The sequence below is a fragment of the Trichomonas vaginalis genome (genome assembly GCF_026262505.1).
Source record: "Trichomonas vaginalis G3 chromosome Unknown ctg_172, whole genome shotgun sequence".
Classification (NCBI taxonomy): Eukaryota; Parabasalia; order Trichomonadida; family Trichomonadidae; genus Trichomonas; species Trichomonas vaginalis.
Genome location: NW_026529259.1, coordinates 34,910 through 58,233, shown reverse-complemented (window position 1 = coordinate 58,233; position 23,324 = coordinate 34,910). Strand labels below are relative to the sequence as shown.

At 30.9% G+C, this 23,324-nt stretch overlaps 4 protein-coding genes and 5 pseudogenes across 9 annotated transcripts, besides 7 other annotated features; 5 read left to right on the top strand and 4 right to left on the bottom strand.

The window, feature by feature from the left end:
• Window positions 1-15,234: part of a mobile genetic element that runs on past the window's edge.
• TVAGG3_1086950 lies at window positions 2,382-3,244 on the top strand (annotated as a pseudogene). The gene has a single exon. A coding segment is annotated over exon 1 (863 nt).
• Window positions 3,448-4,437, top strand: TVAGG3_1086940 (annotated as a pseudogene). Its single transcript has one exon. A coding segment is annotated over exon 1 (990 nt).
• On the top strand, window positions 5,501-7,810 carry TVAGG3_1086930 (uncharacterized protein; the record flags this gene model as incomplete). Its single annotated transcript, XM_051256893.1, has 1 exon — window positions 5,501-7,810. One exon carries the CDS (start codon window positions 5,501-5,503, stop codon window positions 7,808-7,810), a length of 2,310 nt encoding a protein of 769 aa, XP_051075843.1.
• TVAGG3_1086920 (uncharacterized protein) lies at window positions 8,923-9,354 on the bottom strand (the record flags this gene model as incomplete). Its single annotated transcript, XM_051256892.1, has 1 exon — window positions 8,923-9,354. The coding sequence occupies one exon, from the start codon at window positions 9,352-9,354 to the stop codon at window positions 8,923-8,925; it is 432 nt and encodes a 143-aa protein (XP_051075842.1).
• Window positions 10,529-12,089, bottom strand: TVAGG3_1086910 (annotated as a pseudogene). Its single transcript has one exon. A coding segment is annotated over exon 1 (1,561 nt).
• Window positions 14,034-14,972, bottom strand: TVAGG3_1086900 (uncharacterized protein; the record flags this gene model as incomplete). The annotated part of the gene is made up of 1 exon (XM_051256891.1): window positions 14,034-14,972. One exon carries the CDS (start codon window positions 14,970-14,972, stop codon window positions 14,034-14,036), a length of 939 nt encoding a protein of 312 aa, XP_051075841.1.
• A 2,839-nt stretch (window positions 15,235-18,073) lies between the features above and the next one.
• Window positions 18,074-23,324: part of a mobile genetic element that runs on past the window's edge.
• Window positions 18,322-18,383: a mobile genetic element.
• Window positions 18,504-18,612: a mobile genetic element.
• Window positions 18,754-18,862: a mobile genetic element.
• Window positions 19,004-19,112: a mobile genetic element.
• Window positions 19,254-19,362: a mobile genetic element.
• Window positions 19,452-20,288, bottom strand: TVAGG3_1086830 (uncharacterized protein; the record flags this gene model as incomplete). The annotated part of the gene is made up of 1 exon (XM_001283778.1): window positions 19,452-20,288. One exon carries the CDS (start codon window positions 20,286-20,288, stop codon window positions 19,452-19,454), a length of 837 nt encoding a protein of 278 aa, XP_001283779.1.
• Window positions 20,758-21,239, top strand: TVAGG3_1086820 (annotated as a pseudogene). Its single transcript has one exon. A coding segment is annotated over exon 1 (482 nt).
• TVAGG3_1086810 lies at window positions 21,241-23,087 on the top strand (annotated as a pseudogene). Its single transcript has one exon. A coding segment is annotated over exon 1 (1,847 nt).

The following is a 23,324-nucleotide window of genomic DNA, read 5'->3' as shown; positions in this document are numbered from 1 at the left end:
AGGGACCGGATGGATTACCACGATATGTTAATCAGTTTGATGGTCAATATGCAAATATTAGACCTGAAATTCCAGCTAAGAAATTCTTTAAAGTTGCTTTATTCGATCCAGTGTTCAATGAACAGAAAGAAGCAATGAAAGCAGAATTTAAACCAATTCAAGTGGCAAGAATTTCTTCATCTTCACTTTCAGAAGCGTTCAAGGAATTGATAAAGAAACCACTTTATTCTCAACAAGGTTATAACTTTGATTTAATTAAAGAAAGTGATAGACGTAAATTAGAAAAATCAGATGGTTTTAAGAATGCATGTAATGAAATGATTAAAGATATTGTAAATGATAAAATAAGACTGGAAGAAACTCAAAGCAATATCAATAACATAATTGGTGCAGTTACAAAGAAAGTATAAGCAAACAATGATGAACCTTGGGATATTACCGTAACAACTAAATAAAACTTTAAATATATTTTTCTTTTTTTATTCAATTATAAATGAGAAGACGTTTCACAAGTCAAAAGAACACTAACGCAAAAGCAGAGATTACGGTTGGTTATAACGTAAATGATGATAAATCACGAATTATTCAAAATGTTAAAGTTAATGTTAGTCCTGAATTAACAAGGTCAGCAACTCAACCAAATTTATTAACTCGTGACTTACCGAAGAATGAAGAGAATGAAGAAAACCATGAGAATGGAGACCCAATCATTTTATCTGAACCCGGTAAAGAACCTGTTGAAATTCCCACTTATCCAACATACCCTTCACCTCTTGATAACCCATATAAATAGACATTAATTCTGAATTAATGAAAATTTACCGTGATATAATATAATTAATAATTTATGATTCAATAATAAATTTAATTGACCAATCCGGTTTAATTATTTTACCTTATGAATCATTAATTCACATTATCGCCATTCTTTGTGATGTTCAAGATTCAGACGTTAAGATTCAATTTTTCATAGATGATGAGGTTTCATGCTGCGGAACAGTTGCAAAAATAAATCCTATAAAGGATATTAGCACAATTAAGATATCAAAGAACGGAACAACAACTGAACTTCATTTAACATATAATGATATTTATAATAAAATAGTTGATGAATATAAAATATCACTTGAAAAATTCTTTGTTAAGGCCATTTAATATTCAAGCATTAACATTATTGAATAATAATCCTTTGAATCATAATCAATAATAATTGACCTTTCACCAGTTTCTATCGTTTGTTTTATTTCTTTTTGTTCCCCACTATCTGGATCGGTCATTGTAATTGTTTTTGTTATAGTATCAGCTTTATCTTTAACTTTAATCTTTTTTCCATCAGGATATTTAAACCAAAATTCCAAAAATTCGATATTGTCAATCTGTTCATATTTTAATCTATCAATTACATTTTTAATACCATCTGAAAATCTTATGAAATGGTCATTATATGGGTTTGATTGAACTAAATTTGAATGAAGTGAAATATAACCGATGATGAATATGACATTGACTCATATTTTCTGAAAACACTAAAATTTATAACATGAATGAATTTCTTATTCGTTGAATTTATGAATTCTTGAGGTAATCTTATCCTAGTTTTATTTATCACTGGAAATAACGCTTTACCATATTTTTTAATCGTAATAAAAATGTCAATTATCAATATTATTTCGAATAATAGCTGTGAATTAAATTTAACAGTTAGCGGAATTTATAATGTTACTCTCGTTTCTGTGAGTGGTAAATTTAATCCCATTCTTTTAGACCTTCAGATTATATATCATTTATTAAAGATGACCATGAAAACGTATGATATGTATATAAATAATGTGATAGCGAAATGGGATATTAACATGATTTTAAGTTATTTAAATGAATCATTTATCGTATGGTATGAAGAAAATTTTAAATCAAAACCTGATAAACTTTTTGAACTTGATGAAATAAATAACCTTATTAAATTCCCACTGAAAATTAAATTTTGTACTCCTCATTTTCGTTCATTGTTGGGGATATTAAATTTTGAAAAAGATGTTGGGGATGTTTTGTATTCTGACACTGGTTCCAATTTCATTTTAATCAAATGTGATAAAGTTAATACCCCAATGAGATTTTCACATCAAACATTAGACCCTAACTCTTACCCATCAATACAAAACATTTTATCCATCAACTTAAACATATTTTCTTTATCATATCCGTTTCAATTATCCGGGAATTCATTTATTCTTCATTCAAAAGATTTATCAAATATTAAATTTAGAGTAACTGACCTATTTGATTGTGATTTAGAATTCATGAATGAAATATTATGGCAATTTCAAATAGAAAAAATAGGTGATGAGATAACGGATTAAATATTTATTTTTAAATCATAATAAATGATTAAACCACAACAACTTAAGGCACAAAGCACCCAGGTCCCTCAGACCATTACATACGCCATATATGCATATAATTCAAAGACGGCAGAACAAACGCAAAGGTTGAAATATGGAGATTTGGAGATAGTATTGAAAAATGACCATTTCGAATTCGTTTGCAAGGGTGGTGCAGTGATATCAAATATAAAAGAAATTTTATTTATGAATTCTAAAAATTAAAGGTATAACGGATGATATAACATCAATTCCACCAGAAGAACAAAGATATTACGCATTAAATGCATTTCCTAAAGTTTTGAAGATTGGAAGATTTAATTTAAATGAGGAATTCATAAAAGGTTTCCTAAACGACATAATGAAGAAGGCAAATTTGGTTTATGTTGATGAAAAAGATAATGAAATTAAAGAAAGGGTTGAATGGTATCATGAATGGACATTTGAGACTTTTAAAGTTAAAGCCGATACAGGATGGGTTTCAGGATGTTTAGACCTTAAAGCGGATAAGGAATATGTTAACGATGAGTTAGAGAAGAAAGCGGATAAGGAATATGTTAACGATGAGTTAGAGAAGAAAGCAGATAAAACTTATGTTAATGAAGAAATAAAACAATCAGAGGTCTATTTTACTCCGCCATTTTTAAATTTTATGAAATCATCAGATAAAACCTTTGATATAGATTCTTTTGAATGGATATGTTTCGATGGAGTGACCATGTATTTATTTTATACAGATGGAGTGCTTTATTATTTTAAAACAAATGATTTTAAAAACTATGAATCATTTACTCCATCTGTTTTGAATCCTGATACACGAAAGTCAATCATTAATCCAAGAATTTTATATGTTGAATATAATAACGGTAAATTTATGGGGATGATAACGGTTGAAGATGATTTTTGCCCTTGTTATTCATTCGATTGTATCCAATGGTTCAAATGTAATTTAAATCAAGATGCTAAATTTAAATATTCAAATAATCCTATTAGATGCGTTAATAATAAATGGGTACTAATTTATGAAGTCAATCAAATTTTCATTAGTGAGGATGGGATAAATTATTATATGTTTAGTATGATGTCATCAGATTTGAAAATTGATTATACAAGTAAGTGGTATTACATTAACAACATGTATTTTATCCTACAAAATGATAAAATTTATAGATCATCTTTCAATATCACAAGGTCAATTTGAACAAATTTTTCAAGCGCTGATGGAGACATTGAAGCTTTATGTTATGGATCAAATGTTTATGTTCTCGTTTCAGGTGAAATGGTCTATTCATATCCTGTAAGTTATAACAGACATATTTATTTATCACAGGATTTATCAAATTGGGAATTGGTTTATTCATTCACTCCAAAATTTACTCAAAATTATAGATTTACAAATTTATTTTATATTGATGGGTATTTCATTGCTTTAGGATGTGGTGATTTAGTAAATATCAGTAGTGATGGAAGAAACTGGTCTGAAATCACAAAATTTCAAGATGTTAGAAAAGCAATTTTCAAAAATAATACGTTAATATTGATAACAAGACCAGTTTTAAATACTCACCCAAATTCAATATTATATAATAAATTCAATATTCATAATGGATTAAATACAATTCTTGAGATGATTTACCCCATTGGTTCTATTTATACGTCAATGAACTCAACAAATCCTTCAAAAGTTTTAGGTTTTGGTGTGTGGGAACAGATTGTAGACAAATTCCTCTATTGTGCTAATAGTTCAAAGGAAACAGGAGGTTCAAAGAAAATTAAAGAAGCAAACCTTCCATCACACACTCACACAGGAACTACAAACACAACAGGTAGTCATTCACATTCAATAACAAAAAGAGGTTATACAAATCTTGCAGCAGGTTCGGATAGACAGGGAATGAATAGATATGATATTTCAAGTGACCCAGTAGATTCAAGCGCAGGTATTTTCTGTGGAACCACAGGAAATCATTCACACACTTTCACAACAAATCCAACAGGCTCGGGTGAAGATTATATGCCACCATTTATGACTGTATTCGCATGGTACCGCATTTATTGAATGTGCTTGAGCCTACTTTGCAGGCTTACCGCATTTATTGAATGAACTAAATATATTTTATGTCTGTAATTAATTAGGTAATGAAGTAATGGATGAACTGCAGAAATATATGTTTATGTTAATGGTTTCAGGTTATTCAATAATTAATTATTTTTGAAGAACTGAAGGTGTCACCAGGTCACCATGTGTCACCAGGTCATTTAACTTCTCTGAAAAAATGAGACAACATGACATTTTGACAACAACACAGGAGGAAGGTAGTTATGAATTATTTTTGAAGAACTGAAGGTGTCACCATGTCACCAGGTAATTTAACTCATGACATTTAGACAACAACACAGGTTATTCAATAATTAATTATTTTTGAAGAACTGAAGGTGTCACCAGGTCACCATGTGTCACCAGGTCATTTAACTTCTCTGAAAAAATGAGACAACATGACATTTTGACAACAACACAGGAGGAAGGCAGTTATGAATTATTTTTGAAGAACTGAAGGTGTCACCATGTCACCAGGTAATTTAACTCATGACATTTAGACAACAACACAGGTTATTCAATAATTAATTATTTTTGAAGAACTGAAGGTGTCACCAGGTCACCATGTGTCACCAGGTCATTTAACTTCTCTGAAAAAATGAGACAACATGACATTTTGACAACATCACAGGAGGAAGGTAGTTATGAATTATTTTTGAAGAACTGAAGGTGTCACCATGTCACCCGGTTATTTAACTCATGACATTTAGACAACAACACAGGTTATTCAATAATTAATTATTTTTGAAGAACTGAAGGTGTCACCAGGTCACCATGTGTCACCAGGTTATTTAACTTCTTTTAAAAAATGAGACAACATGACATTTTGACAACAACACAGGTCATTCAATAATTAATTATTTTTGAAGAACTGAAGGTGTCACCATGTCACCAGGTCACAAGGTCATTTAACTTCTCTGAAAAAATGAGACAACATGACATTTTGACAACATTTACGAAAATTTGATGTAGTCCAAAAATAAAGTTAGTTTTAAAATTATTTTTATTTTTTATTCCTATATAAATGACAGCAACAAACAACAGCAACTATATCATTTCTGATGAACAAGTTATTGATTCATTAGCTGAGGAATTAGTTGTGGCAGAAACTAAAGCCCTCAACGAAAGAATTGGTGAAAACAAGATTGATTTACATAACTACCTCAAACATGATGGAGGAAGAGGAAGGAAAACTGGTACAGCTTTATTAGTAAATAAAATTTCAAATTTAACGATTATAGATGTTGATATCAATAAATCATACAATGATGAACTTAAAGAAACAGTTAGAAAAGACATTTTATCAAAACTTTCGGATAAAGATGTTATCGTTAAAACCGCATCAGGAGGTCTTCACATTTATTGCAACACTAATTTCTTCTATTCAACCTCGAACAGAATGATTAAATGTTATTCCTGCAATGATTATGATATTGACATAATGACTTCTATTGATGATTCAAAGCGTTCATTAGTAGTCATGGCTGATTCAAGAGTTCGCAAAAATGCATCAGAACCAATCAATACATACTCATTCATTCGTGGAAGTTATGATTCAACATTAACCAGAACAGTAAATGATATATTAAATGATTTGAATATTAAGGTAAGAGTTGAACAGAAGAACGAAGAAATAAAGACTATCATGAATGAAAACAAAGATGTAAACATTGACGATAAACTTGCCCAGAGCATAGTCGATGGCATCTGTGATTTTGAAGTACATAATGATGGTGGAAACATGAATTTAGAAAAAGAAGTTACATTATTCACACTGTTTCAAGCAATTAATTCGTTACCTAATCATTTAATTAATGAAGCATACGATAACGTTTATAATTTCTGCAGTTTAACAGAAAATGCTAAAAGTAATTTTGAAAAAGCACGTGGTAGATATGCACATTTAATGACTTCTCCATTTGTTTTGGTGAAGATTCTAAAACTTTATCAAAAGGAATATTATGATGAATATGTTTTACCTTTATTACGTAAGCCAAAAATAACATTTGATATCAAACTTGATGACTCGTTTTTGATAACAGATATTAGACGCAAGGCTGAAAATCATCAGTATAAAAACAGTTCTGAAGTAATTGAGGATTTATCACGTGTAATCCGTTTTGTAGATTGTGGAAATAAATACTTCATTCAGAAAGATTACAACATACACGACAAAATGAATCAAATATCATTCGTTCTTCAATCAAACATGAAAGAGTCACTCAAAATGATTAAATTATTTAAAGAAGAAGGTAAAACCATAACAGCATGGGATGTACTACTAAATCAATTATCCTCATTAACCGTTAAGGGTGTTTGCTTTAAATCTGATTCCCCAGATGTTTTCTCAACGTTTCAGGGTTATAAATACAACATTCTTGAAAAGCCTGATTACTCAAAAATTGAGATGTTTATTGATTTCATTAAAGAAGCCATTTGTGATAATAACGATGAAGTGTATAAATACCTTCTCGGCTGGATTGCATCAATGATTCAACATCCTGGAATCAAGAATGAAACAGCAATTATTTTGAAAGGACTTCAGGGAACAGGTAAAAATAGATTTACAGACATTATTTCTGAACTTCTCGCTGGTTATTCATGTAAAAACATTACTGAAATAAGTGAGCTAACGGGTAATTTCAACTCAGTAGTTGAAAATAAAATGTTTCTTGTACTTAATGAACTCAAGAATGTAGGTGAAGACAGACTCGCAAACTTCAACGCTTTGAAATCAATTATTACGGATAATGAGATTAGAATTAATGAAAAGAATCAACCCAGAAGAACTGCTCAGAACGTTGCAAACTTCATTTTCGTAACTAACAACGTCTACCCTGTCAAAATTGAAGTTGGAGACAGAAGATACGTAGTTTTAAGAGTTAATGGTAAATTCAAGGGTCAATTTGATTACTTCAAGAATTTAATGGATTCATGCACTAAGGAATTTTATGATAATTTGCTGACGTATTTTATGCAATATGACCTTTCATCATTTAATGTACGAATCATTCCGATGACTGAAGCCAAACAAGATTTAATCGAGTTATCAACAAATCCTTTAGATGTATGGATAAATACACATTATGATGAATTGTGTGCAGGTATGACGTGTAAAAATGCTCTATTCTGCAAACCATCAGACATGAAAGACAAGAATTTCCAAATGAGCATTAAGGATAAATGTGATAGGAAACAGGTAAGAATAGATGGTAAACAAACATGGTGTTATGTTTTGAAAGAAGAAATGAAAGGATTATATAAACAGGTTGAACCAAACGATAATGAGGATTCATTTACTGACGATGAAATACCTGTAAATGATGCTTTATAAAGTATGATTGGAATTTATTTTTGCCTTCCTCTTTTTCGTACCTGTGTTGTCAAAATGTCATGTTGTCTCATTTTTTAAAAGAAGTTAAATAACCCGGTGACATGGTGACATGGTGACACCTTCAGTTCTTCAAAAATAATTCATAACTACCTTCCTCCTGTGATGTTGTCAAAATGTCATGTTGTCTCATTTTTTAAAAGAAGTTAAATGACCTGGTGACACATGGTGACCTGGTGACACCTTGAGTTCTTCAAAAATAATTCATAACTGCCTTCCTCCTGTGTTGTTGTCAAAATGTTATGTTGTCTCATTTTTTAAAAGAAGTTAAATGACCTGGTGACACATGGTGACCTGGTGACACCTTCAGTTCTTCAAAAATAATTCATAACTACCTTCCTCCTGTGATGTTGTCAAAATGTCATGTTGTCTCATTTTTTAAAAGAAGTTAAATGACCTGGTGACACATGGTGACCTGGTGACACCTTCAGTTCTTCAAAAATAATTAATTATTGAATAACCTGTGTTGTTGTCTAAATGTCATGAGTTAAATTACCTGGTGACATGGTGACACCTTCAGTTCTTCAAAAATAATTCATAACTGCCTTCCTCCTGTGATGTTGTCAAAATGTCATGTTGTCTCAAACTTTAGAACGGCATAATTTAAATTTTTATTTTTATCATAAATGAATACCCCACAAGCTCAAAATTTACCACGAATCATAACAAGGGAGGAAATGATAAAAATGATGCAAGAACATGTTAAAAATAACAAACCACTAAAATTGAGAAAATGTGGTTATGCAGTAATGATGGAAAGAGAGATGTTGTCGAAGAGGAATAAAAATTAAATTTGGATTGAGTTTAAAAATTCATCTCTTCCAATCAATTTATTTATTCTATTAAATTCTTTTATTTTTGCTTCACTCAGTTTAATGATTGAACGATAAGTTTCTAATTTTTCGATTATTTCTTTATCGTTTTCAACCTCACTGCATTGTGGCTTCTTTTTGTAATAGCATATTTTTGATTTAATTCTGTTTAGTTTCTTTTTATATTCATTGTCTGGACTCTTGACTGCTTTGTTGTCACTCATTTCTTACGAAATAAAAAAATTAAATATTATTTAAATATAATGGAGTAATAAAATAAATCGGAATTTCTATTAATTTCTTGTCAACTTCAACTAATGCATTGCCGTTAATATATCTAACAAATTCAGCTATTGTGTCAAATCTTCGTCTTCTTTTTGTCATTGATTTATCAGTTTTTCCATAATCGAGATGAATTAAAACTTTATTTCCTTGTTTAAAATTCATGAGCCCCGAATTAATTTGTTCACGTTTAACATCATTTAACTTTTCCATTTGCTTTCTAATATATTCCCATTCTTTTGAAATATCATTTTTCATTTCCACTGGTTTCATGTTTATAGTTCTATGCCATGTATTATTGTAATAATATACTAACTGCTGTATGATGGAGTCATGATTTCCATCCCAGTATATCTGACCGTTAACCCCTAACGCATCTCTAAGAGTTCTCATTACCGCATCAACTATTTTATTATGAAACGTATATGGAGAGGATGAAAAGTAAAAATTAATTTGTGGGAAATAATGAGTCATAGCTGCCTGAAATCCTTTATCACCATCACCCCTGATATTATCTACTCTTTCATGATCTAGTAAGTATTGAATAGCTCTTCTTGTTTCCTGTTCTGTTTTCCCTTTCACTGGAATGCAATATAAATATCTAGTGTTAATGTTAATGGCAAATAAATAAGTAACGTTTCCTTTTGAATATTCCAGATGATCGATTTCGTATGAATATGGATATGGAGCAAATGAGGGGCGACTAAATTTTTCCTTTAACGGTTGAATTTTTGGGTCAGTTGGTTTATTTAATATCTTGAAATCCTTTTTAAAATCTTTTTGCTTCTTTAATGTTTGAAATGGATATAATAAAGTGAATGATGAAGGATTAACTGAAGGAGGAGGCGGTACTGTCGTTGGAGGTTTTGGTGTTGTAAGTGGTTTAATTTTATCTGCTTTGATTTTGGATTTCATTCCTTCCTTCATTAATTCTGGATGTATTTTATTCATTTGTTTTAAATATGCTGTATATAAAGGTTTGATATACTTTCCCGCTTCGAGTTTATGTTGAAGGATGAATTCCAAAAGTTGATCTTCATTTAAAAGTCGGGCTGAATATGGTTTAACTAATGAATCATAAATTAAAGCTTGTGCATCATTTATAGTCTGAAGGACCTGGGTGTTTTGTTCCTTTGGCTTTTGCGGCTCGGGATTATATAAATTATATAATTCATCAATATCTTCTTCTGTTAATACTTTATTTTTGAAATCTTTCAACTGTTTAAGCTGTGATTTAGTTTTTCCCTTTATATATTCATTATTTTTAATTTTGTCTTTAATTTTAGAAATTATTTTATCATGATATTTCAAAATTTCATTTTTATAATATGGATAATAATATTCCATATCATCACCCGTTATATTATTATTATATTTTTGGAGATATGCTTTTAAATCATAATAATTAAGAAATTTTTGATTAAGTACTAAATCAGCAATTAAAATTTTTAAATCTGTGTTATTCATTTATATAAAAATAAAATCAATGTTTTAAGGGTGCCCACCTCTTTGATCAAGAATCAAAACCATCATTAACGGTTCCTTTTGTCTCTTCTGTGGTATTTTATTAAATAAATGGCATACAACATCCATTTTCACAACATACAGCCTTAGTGTGTGCTCCTGTTAATGCAGTCTTACCAATTGTTAAGCGAGTCATTGACCCATTTTTAAGTTGTAAATTAATATTCTGACCATCAAATATCAATTTATCATTTATTATATCCAAATAATTTTTAGGTGTTAATTGTTTATTTTGTCGTAAACTAACACCTTTCATTTTTTGTGCAATCTTTTTAAAATCACTTCCATCAATTGAACCATTGAATGATGTATAACACTTAGGACATAAAGCAACCATGTTATCACCTTGTTTCTCAATTGCTAAACCCAATAACTTCTTCTCATGTGCTTTTTCTTCAGCTTTATTCTTTAATTTAGGTTTAAATTTCTCATCAAAACAGAAGAAATCAAAAGGTGCGAATTTGAAAATGTTTTTATCATAAAATTGTTTATCGGTAACAATTGCTTGAAATGCTTGAGTGTTAGGAAGATTTGGTCGCCAGCGATTGCCCAATAAGATGAATCAGTATCACCTTCAATGAAATGAAAACGATTAACATCCATGCATTTATACATAAAATCATAAATGAAAACCAAATACCAGTATTTAGCATTATCTAAAGTGAAGAATGCCTCTTGTAAACATGTTTCACATCTATAAAATCTATCTTTGAGCATCACTTGATATGTATCTTCACCTATTTCTCTTATGTTTTTAAACTTATTTGACATACATGCAACGCGTGCCTTCTGTGCATTCATTATTTTAGTCTTTGCGTAATTTTGTGTATTCATTGCATCGTAACCATATGATCCATTAAGTGAAATTTGCAAAATAAACTTTTTCCTTTATTTCCTTCTAATTCAGCCTTTTGTCTTTCGTTCATAAATTTGTTCGCAAATTCATTAAAACAAGTTTTTTAGTAAATGTTAAAATTGATTGAATGTCATCAATGATAAAATGAAATCTGTCTATTAGATACCAAAGATAATAAGAAGAAAATGGTTGATATTGGTTGTGTGTTGATGCTAACTGAGTTAATTTCCTCTGTTTCTGGTCAACTGGTAGATTGTTTGATTTCATGTAATTATACATAAAACTGCCAATTGTTTTTTCATCTGTGATAATATCTAAGTTTCTTATTATCGGTAAAAAGTTTATGTAATCATTAATGTATTTTTCATCAATGTGACCCTTTACTTCAGCCACGAATAAAGTATTTTTCTTCTTAATTATTCCCAGTGCTTTTGCTTTCTTTGTTGCTGTATCACAAATGATAACACCATTCAATCTTCCCGGCATATACATTTTATGGTCAGTATATTGAATGAAATCATGAGGATTAGATGAAAATGATGAAGGATATAATGAATTAAAATCAACTCCAACGAAATGAGTCATAATGTTGGTGGTGTCCTCATTTGATACAGTTTTAGTTTCTGGATTATATGAAAGTTTATTAATGCGTGATTCCTTTAAGATTTACTCTATGTTGAACATTTGATAGACCACCAGTAATTCCATTACGGGGAATGTGATAAGCTTCAACTGAATCTAAAGTCATTGGTAAATTATTTTTTAATGCATAATTTCTTAAATTGATTCTTAAACGTTGAACATCTTCATCTTTATTTGATTTTACGACATTGCAATAACAACACATTAACTGACAATTTTCTTTGGTATGTGGTTTTTCATTATCTATTCTATCCAATGTTGGTTTATTTGCATATGTAAACGCTTTACCACACATTTTGCATTTAGATGAAAGGATTAAATCGTGATAGTATTGAAAATCATCCATTGAAACATTATTTTTAGTATCCCTTTCTGCTTTTTCATCTTGTTTCTTATATGATTCAATTTTATATTTCCAATACTTTTTCGTTAATTCAAAACTTGATTCATTTCTTCTCAGGATATTTTTCATTAGGATTAAAGTCTTTATATGCTAAAGCGTAACGAATCATTGATGCATTCGATGATAAAGAAAGATTATGAAGCATATCAATTTTATAAACAAATGTTTCTTCGATAATTTTATCAATTGGGTCAATCATAATTTCAACATCTTTATTGCAATAATGAATAAAATATTCTAATCTATTCTTAAAGTTTTTAGCATCATTGAGATATATTTGATAATCTGAATCGGATATTGTTTCTTGTGTTAATGCTGAATAAAATGAATCTTTCGTGAATGGTTCCTTTTTATATAATTCTTCTTCGTAATTTTCCCACGTGATGAATTGATAAGGGAAAAAGGATTTAACACGTGATTTATTGTTTCCAAAATCTTGAGTGAATTGGTCTAATGTCCCACCCGCTATATAATTTCTGATGTCAATAAATCTCAATTCATATGGAACGTTTGTTTTCTTTACAATGATTTGCTTAAATTGTGAAGATGAACCCAGCATTGATTTTATTTTCCATTTTGCGGTGTTTAAATCACGAAGAATTAAATTTAAATCAAACTTTCCCGAATTAAAACCTATGATATTCACTTTATTGAATTCCTCATCTAGAAGTTCTTTAAATGCTTCCTTCTGTTTTTCATTTAATGTATTCATTAATTCTTCATATTGTTCAATATTTGATTTAGCAACTAATGAACAGGTTGAAAATAAAAACTCAATCCAATCAGAGATGAACGAATCACTTGATGTTAAGCAAAAATTCCTCGTAAATGTTTTATCATTTAATTTAACCGTTGATGATACCATGAATGGTTTTAAGTAAGCGTTTAAAGTTGCACATTCAGAAAGTTGAAGTTCTTCTTTAGTCTCTAATGTTTCGAAGTCAAAAGTAATATAATATCTTGTCGGTTGATAATATTCCTGCAAATTATGTGCTAATAGCCATTGATATATCTTCTGTTTCGTAATATGTGGTGCATATGGTTGTTGTGTGTTTTGCAATTGAACGTCTTGAATTAATCTTCCATTATTTTCTTTACATTTCTCACAATGTTTTAAAAATCTTCTTTGGTTTTTCCTTTCTGGATCATCACGGATAGAATATACTTCTTCTTTGCAAAAGGGGCAAACTTTATATCCTGTGAGTGCTTCAACGTCTGTAATTCTGTCAGCGTGAAGTTTTCCACATGGACTCTGTGTTAATAAAATATTTACTGTTTCAAATTCTGGATCTATCATTATTGAATCCACTAATGGAAAGTCTACCTTGTTAATGTCTACGTCTTCTGGTTGAGGATCACAATAATAGAAATCAATATTAACATTTAACATTCTTGCTAACCTCTCACTTTCTGATGAAATGTCAAATCCTTCATATGCATCTATGGCTTCATTTAAATAACTTCTACGAGTTTTAGGATTAACACCATCAGGAATGTTATAGAAGCGTTTAAATAACCTTCTACCTTCGGCTCTTATTTGATTATCATTCATTTTAGCTGTTCCATTTTTGTTCATTTATGTAAGAATAAAAATAAATAAAAATAAAGTTTATTTTTTTTAAAGTCCGAGACTCAGAGAGTCCAGGGCTAAAGTCCATAAAATGAATTAAGAACACATAAATTTTTATCATCTGCGACGTGACGAATACATTTTAATTTACTCAAGAATGCATACCCTGATACATTAAATCTAATTCCTGTCTTATTTAATTTCACAACTTTGAAAAGGAATGTATGAATAGCTATAAAATGATGAGATGATGTTTTATGGGTTGCTTCCATTTTTTCTGAAATAAATGAATAAATATAATGTTTATAAGTTTTCATATCTTTTATGTTCTTAATAACGAATGGTATAGACCTTTCAACTTCGTCTTCCTTCGGTGCTGTTCTTTCATATGAAACATTATTGGTATCTTCAATAATGAAACCACAATCGCATAAAATTTTATATGTACCAATTGTTTCTTTTGATATTTTATCTAACAAATCAAAAACCTTATCAACATCTGTCCATTTATTTAAATAATAATTTGTGTAAATATCATGGTCTTCTTTCTTAATCGTATTTGTTGCATATGTTACATTTTTCAGTGCTTTTTTGAATTTTTCAGAATCTAAAGGTGGTGAAAGTAGGATACAAGGGTATTCTTCATTATCAATAAATTGTAACTTATGTTTACGTATAAATTTAGTACCTTCTTCTGAAAGTGTTTCATCTATTTCGCCATCTAATAAATTTTGTGTTGATTCTGAGACATAATTTTTATATCTTTCTTCATGAGATTTCTGAACTGCTGATTCTGAAGCTGGGATATTCATTAAACCCTCTACTTCATTTTCAACTTCTCTTAATTCCTTAATTTTTTCATCTATTTCATCTCTTATTTTTTCCAGTCTTTCAATTTCATCGTATTCATCATCTTTCATCCGTTCTTCATAATATTCAGGGAAAACATCAGGTTCTTTAGGTTTTTCTTCTTTAGATGTGGGATATAAGAAATTTATAACATCATCTTTATTCATTTTTCCATCATAATCAAACTCATTTAAAAACTCCGCGAATTTTTGACAATTTCTTAAATAATATTTATCAACCTCATAACCCGCCTCCTCTAATATATCCTTTATTTCCTCGTTTGTGAATCCCAATTTTTTAACATCGTTAGTTTTGACACTCATTTCATACAAAATAAAAATAAATTATTCAAAAATGTGAGACATTAATTTTTAAAGTTTATTTTTTTTATTTTTTATTTCATTATGGTAGTGAATCTTTCATTCAGGATTTAAACAATGTTTAATTAATCGCGGAATATCTGACATCATCTATATATAGCTTCTTTTATAAAAGATAAAAAATAAATTATTTTAAAATTAATGTTAATTTTTAATGTGTTTAGTATATAATATTTATTACTAATTTATTTCATTATGTTTGGGCTGAGTGTAAATGTCTTACAATTTTGAAAATTTTTAAATCTTGATTTATTCAAAAACGTAAGAATAAAAACTGTAAGAATCTTACATTTTTTACTTCATATGTTAAAAAAAATGATACAAAATCGTTCAATATTGTATGAATTCTTACGTTTACAAAAAAAGTCACACAACCCGTCCACATATACTACTCACAAAGCAAGTTAAAACCACTAATGAATAGGCGAATATTTTTTCAAGCATACTTTCAAGGGCTATCGACTATCTTAATAATGCTCTTTATTACAAGTTTTCTACTTTTCTTTAATCAACGACTTCGAGGATGGGTTAATAAATCAATTTATAGTATAAAAGAAACTATTTTTAGTCAAAAGCTTAAACCTACCAAGTTTGACGCAAATGAGATTTTCGTTTTTGGTAATCCTGGTTCCAAATTTACAAAAACCATTGTCAACATGAGTAGTAATAAATAGCATTTCCTTTGTTTCTATTTATCCTTAATCTTAAGAGATATAGTAGAATATCATCTTACATTTAATTTATTTTTTGTTTCAGCATGTAACGAATCCTTGTAATGTTAAACATGTTTGGTATTCGCCATGAAATGATATGCCGCTTTCAACACTCTTACATATATAATGCAGTTCGTAACAAAAAAAAATCATTTGTTAGATGCACAAATTAACTTTTCAAGCATGATAATCTAATCAAAACATCTTGATTCTGCAATATCTCTTATAATCTTTGGATACTTATCTGCTGCACAATGAAGTGATGTTTTTACTCTTCATTTTCCATTTATCAAATATGGTAAATTAATTCATAGTCCTCTAAATTATAGATGAACTAATATATCATTTCATTACATTTCATCATATTTAAGTCAATGTCATCAATCAGAACATCAATTATTTCATTCTAAACTTTTTTTGGATACAAAATTGAAGAACTGCTGTTCCATTATCATTTCGATAAAGTTGTAAAATCATTGTGATTTTTGCGATTCTTTTTTATCAATTTAAACTGTTTGTTGTAATCTTTTTCAGTAATAGCTTCCCTCATTATGAATTAATAGATCAATTGTCTTTCAACAATAAAAACAAAATCCGCTCCAAAGTTTAAGGGATAACTGCCTTAGTTTGCAGCTATTCAATTTTTTGCACTTAAATGTACTTTTTCTCTATGATAGAATTGATATTGATCATACTCTATCTTTTCATTGCTATACTCTATCTTTGATATATTATTTAAAAAAGGATAGGTTAGCATTATTATTTCAAAGAAAATAAACGCTAAAACAATATTGATGAAATTAATATCAGAAAAAAAAATCATTATTTTATCAAATTGGTGAATTTTTTGACCGTGTTTATATATAAAGAATCTGATAATAGCTTAATATTTCTTTTTGATGATTGGCCAATTTAGAAAAAGATTTCAAAAGGAAAAAGAATTGTTTAAAATGCGTCGGATTAGAAATAATTTGATTTGAATTAAACGATATTTTTTCTCAAAATCTATTCTGAAAAAAAAATTGTTGATTGAATGATTTTTTTTTTTGAAAATCTTTATTAGCACCAACTTAGTATGTATTTTATTGATAATTTAAAAATTCAGATTTACCTATAAAAAATTGTGAAAAGAATTTTGAATAGGAATTAATTTCATCTAAAACTGTACTCACTATTTTATATGTCCATATAGCTCCAACTAACTTCTGTTGTATAAAGATTGAATTGTGCGACATTCAGAAACGATTAATAGTTTGGAATTTGCATTTTTTTAATAATCAATATATTGTAAATTGTTATCCTTAAAATTATTTTATACTCTCAAAATTCGGTAAAATTACGAAGATCAGAATGTATTTAAAATCTTAAAAGAATTCATATATCTAAGGGTTTCGTTTTGCGAAAAAAACGTACAATACGCAATTTCGCTAAAAAAACATTTAGCTAGCAATTTCGACCTTTGACTCCACTCAAGACGTCACTTTTTTAATTTTGCGGTATCATATTTTTGGAAAATCTTTATGAATATTATATAAAAAGTCTCTTTAATATCTATATTTCATATTTTTATCGATTTTTAAAGTTTTTGCGAAAAGTATTCAATTATTTTTGCTATTTGGTCGGGTAAATGTCAGATTTGCGACATTTTCTGATATGATATTCAGATTCTACGTTGATAATAATGCTTATAGTGTTGCATGCTAAGATCAGTCATAATGTAAACCTCTCAATTTTATTGTCGTGGGAAGTATCTCAATTCCTTCAAAAAAATTAAAAAACTATTTAATTTTAAAAATATAATACTTTTAATTAGTTAATTAATTGGAGATATTTTTTAAAAATCACTTTTGATAATACTTTTGAGAACTTTAATTAAAAAAATATATTCAAAAATATCCAGGATATCAAGAGGGAATTGTTCCTTATGAGGTATATAGTTATGATGTATACCTCATAAGGAACAATTCCCTCCTTAAAATCGTAGACATTTTTATACTTATTAATCAACCGTTCAAAATCATATTCCTCTGAAAAGTTATTTTATTAAAAATTTAGAATTTTAATAAATATAGAGTTTGAATTTCATACAATACCTATATATTTTCAATAATGGAATTTGAAAACCATTCTCAAAAGTTCTCAGAAAACCTTTTTTTCATTAATTTTAAGAAATCTAAAAAAAAAAAAAAAAAGAAAAGGGTAGTGGGGCTTCCAGGCACTTCGTGCCCTCAGCCCCGAAGATGTTTAGTATAAATGAAGTTTTTATTCGGAAAATTGTTAGTCTTCTGGTGTGAATTCGGAGGACTCTTCTTGGATAGAGTCTTGTATTTCCTCCTCCTCTTCTTCTTCCTCCATTGCTTCTGGGAAGAAGCCTTCTTCTGGGTCGAAAACATTATATAATGTGTAATTGAATGACACATTATTGTTATATACGAAAACGATAAAAACAGTTTGACAGAAAAGTGACAACTTTACGTGTCAAAAATATAAAAAGTGATATTTTATTCATCATTATCTTCTTCATAATTTATTTCATATTCTTCGTCTTACCAACAAAAGATGGGAATGTGAACAATTGCGGGCAATTTTTAGCCATTTTGGCTTGGAACTAGAGCCTGCGAGGTACATGGATAGTATCAGTACCTCACAGGCTCTAGTTCTCTATATGGCGCCGAGAAATTTTGGTGAAATGTGGTCGCATTTCACCAAAATTTTTTCGGCGCCATAGGATGAATTGGAGGGTGAGAGATATTATTTCATACAATACTACTCTCACCCTCCAATTCCCAGCCAAAATGGCTAAAAATTGCCCGCAATGTGAACAATTGCGGGCAATTTTTAGCCATTTTGGCTTGGAACTAGAGCCTGCGAGGTACATGGATAGTATCAGTACCTCACAGGCTCTAGTTCTCTATATGGCGCCGAGAAATTTTGGTGAAATGTGGTCGCATTTCACCAAAATTTTTTCGGCGCCATAGGATGAATTGGAGGGTGAGAGATATTATTTCATACAATACTACTCTCACCCTCCAATTCCCAGCCAAAATGGCTAAAAATTGCCCGCAATGTGAACAATTGCGGGCAATTTTTAGCCATTTTGGCTTGGAACTAGAGCCTGCGAGGTACATGGATAGTATCAGTACCTCACAGGCTCTAGTTCTCTATATGGCGCCGAGAAATTTTGGTGAAATGTGGTCGCATTTCACCAAAATTTTTTCGGCGCCATAGGATGAATTGGAGGGTGAGAGATATTATTTCATACAATACTACTCTCACCCTCCAATTCCCAGCCAAAATGGCTAAAAATTGCCCGCAATGTGAACAATTGCGGGCAATTTTTAGCCATTTTGGCTTGGAACTAGAGCCTGCGAGGTACATGGATAGTATCAGTACCTCACAGGCTCTAGTTCTCTATATGGCGCCGAGAAATTTTGGTGAAATGTGGTCGCATTTCACCAAAATTTTTTCGGCGCCATAGGATGAATTGGAGGGTGAGAGATATTATTTCATACAATACTACTCTCACCCTCAATTTTAATTACTTAAACTCATTCTATTTTTTTGACATGTAAATGTCACTTTTACTGAGATCTGACACAATGTCAGATCTCTTTTTTTCGTATATAAGATTATATCTTTCTTTGAGTTCGCTCCTGACAAAGAACTTAGTTCCAGGAATACAGAAGACTTCTGTGCGTTGGAAAAGCTGATGTCCTGGAACGAATTTGGCAATTAGAGACTTCTTTTTTCCGAATTGTTCAGGAGTTTTCATGACGACAGTAACAACATCTCCATCTGCGAGGTCTTGTTGTTGTTCGGAAAGGTAAAGAGCAATGATATGAATGGTTGCTGCGTTGAATTCGAGAAAGTCGAATTCAAATTGTGTTGTCGTATAACATTCAAACCATTTTGTACAGTTGTCTCCGAACTCGTCAACGTATTCATCTTCGTCATATCCGTAACTAAAGACTTGGAATTCGGCAATTTTCTTGTCGAATGACCGTTGGATGTTACGAGGAAGATTTTGACGAACTTGGTATAAAGTTCTCAACATTATAAGCTTAGTAAATGTTGGAAAATACTGAACTAAGACATCGCTAAGCTCAATTGGACTTGGAATTGTCTTAGTAAGTTCAATTGAACTAGTAATTGCTTTGTTCAGAACTTCACAGAACTGAGTATTGTATGTAGCGTCTGGTTGTGTGTTTTCTTCGGCGTCTTTGAGATATTTAGAGCAAATTTGTTGAAGAATTTCTCTTAATTCGCTGTTAGACTTTTTGGTGGTTATTCTAACCGCTGTGCCGGTTCTTGGAGGTTGTGGGGCTTTGGCTTTGGTTAGCGGTTGAGAATTGTTAATGTTTGAATTGTGGTTAACAGCGTTGGCTTCCATTAGATAAAAATGAACTGACCAAAAAAGACAGATATTTAAATATTTGAAATAAACCGTTGTCGTCAACGGTAACCCCCTCTATTTTTTATTTTATTGAAAAGTCTCCGTTGGAAAAACGGTTTATCTCAAATATTGAATGAACTATAAACGTTTTTTGTTTTCTATATATACTTTTTTGTCCAACGGTAAAACTTTTTACACAACGGTTTTTGAGAGTCGTCGCCGTTGACTTTTTTGTAGAGCACTCAAAATAGTATAACTTTGTCCGGACAAGTAAGGGTCTATCGTCGCTACAGGAAAAGTTACAGGCGTTCCAAGGAAGTAAACTTTGAGAAGCCTTTTCCCCTTATAGAATGAGATAGGACGGTTATTTTACAAAACTGACAACACTTTGACCGAGTAGTTTTTTGTGCTGAACAAAAGTGTCATATAAACATCTGTCAAAAACCGCTTTTTAACTTCACTTAAAATGCCACGTAAGCTACGTAAGAATATACGTAAGAGGAAGGGAGCATTGAAACATCCAATAGTAAAACTGACACCACAACAACAGTTGCAACAACAAATGATGAATGACCCCACTATGTTGCAACAAATGTCAAGCAACCCTATGCTTTTAAACCGAGTTATTGGTGCACAGAGTGGAGGTTTAAGAGCGGCACTTTTAGCGAAAATGGCAGGCTATGGTGGAGCTGCAGACGGAACAGCTTATAACCCTCAAAGTCAAATGAATTTGAGTTCACTCAAAAATCAAATAACAGATGTCAAAAAGTCAAACATAGACATACAGAAACAAATAAGCGAAAACGAAAAGAAACTAGAATATGACAGACACACAAAGAAACTCAATGAGTTAAACGTAGAGAAAAAGAAGAAAGAAGAACAACTGAAAGAACTAAGTACAGAGGAATATGCGAAAAAAGTGTCAGAAAAAGCAGCAGAAGTAGCAAAAATGGAACAAGATGTTATAAATTTGAAAAACCATACTACTCAATATAAAGTACTGAAAGATGAAGAAATAAAACAAAAAGCCCTGAAGACATATATGGATAGCGATGAGTATAAAAAGAAGTTGAAGCAAATGTAAAGGCAGAAAAACTTTTACAGTTGCAAAACCAAACCGTACAGTATGAAAACTTAGCACAAGAAAGTAAAAATAACGACGCAGCCATGCAAAAGGCAATGAAAAGCGCAGAATATATAAAAGCTAATAATGACTGGTTAGATGCCCAAGCCAACGCTAAAGCAGCCCAACTTATAGGGTCAATAAGGACAAAAATACAAGCGGATGAAGACAGTTCAAATGAAGCTTTAATGAATGCTGACTTTAAGAACGCCTTCGAAGCTCTTCATAGTAAGGTGAAACTAGTGAACGACTTCTCATCTGGAAAGAAACTGAAGTCTGAAGGTTTCGACAACGAGTTAAGAGAAGTAGCACAAAATATGACGAAAATAACAGATGCAGCAACGAGACAGGCAGTTCAAAGTGCCTATGACGCCGTTAGAGCAACTGTTGTGGAAAGTCAAGAAAAAGAGTTACAACAGACCAAAACAGACCTAGTAAATGCTTTCTTAAGAACGAAAAGTCAGGTAGGACATTATGCTGCAGATGGAACATATGTGCCAGCTGGTGGAACTTATATACCAGCTGGTGGAACTTATATACTAGCTAATGGAACTTATATACCACCAAACCCTCCAAGAGAAGCACCTGCACCAGGACTACCTAAAACATTTACATCGTCACATGGACACAGACACAGGCATGCACCAAAACCAACACAACAACCAACACAACAACCAACAGTTCAAAACACTGCACCACAACCAACAGTTCAAAACACTGCACAGCAACCAACAGTTCAAAACACTGCACAACAACCAACAGTTCAAAACCCTGCACAACAACAACCACAAACAGAGCAAGGACATAAAAGAAGTAGAGAACAAGGAAACCAAGAATTCTTAAAAATGCTTAAGGAAGACTATGGTTACCCAGATACTCTTGACTTTAGTGACAGATATAAAGAAGCTATTAGAAAGTTCAAGGAAGGAAATACTGACCCGAACCTATTTAGCTTTATGGCTCAGCACCAAATGGGATATAATTTCAAACCTGGAAAATACAAGCTCGCTAAGGGATATGATTTAATAGCATATCATCCAAATGACATGAATGAATTTACTCCGAGATATTTGGTGTCAGAGCTAAATGATAATTCAACTCTCTTCATGAAACGCGTAAAAATAGAGACGGAACGAAAGAAGAAAGGTTTATGAGTCCGGATGACTTAGATAGGGAACTTGTTAAAAACGGTCTCGGAATATATGAAATGCCAGCAGATGAGGTACAAGAAACTCCACAGGAAGAAGTTCAGATACAACCAGACATGGAAGAAATAGTTCAGCAACAACAGCTAGAAGAGCCTGAAGGAAACGAACAAGTCCCTCCTTTGGAAACTAACTTCACAGAACTAGATGAAGATTTGGAACAGCCGAAAAATCTTGACCCTCAACAAGAGTATGCGGAGAATATGGAATCTTTCCAAGAGTCTAAGAAAAATTCGGCTGACATAGTAGAAGAATATCGAAAATGTTCGCCGACATACAAAAGACTCCAACATCAGATGAAAATATTCAGCATAGAATGGAAGTACTGAAAAAAATGTACGCAAATACAACAATCCTTTTTACTTACGACCATATAACGTTCAATCTTTGGCTGAACTCGGTGAAAATAAAAGGTTAAATTTCAACAAAACATATAGAAATGAAACATTGTTTAAAGTTCATTCAGAACCTAACCAATATGGAAACAAACCTACTTTTGTTTCTGCAGACTATGGAACTACAATGAGATGGGGTCATAAAGCTAATCCGGATAGGTGGTTCATAAACTTACAACCACAATTCCAAGAAGTTGTAGACGCAATGGAAGTGAATGGTGAACCAGATATAGCTGGTATTTTCAGCGCGGCTTTAATGCCATTGAAAGATATGAAAGATGCAGATATTTTGAACCAGTATGAAATGAAC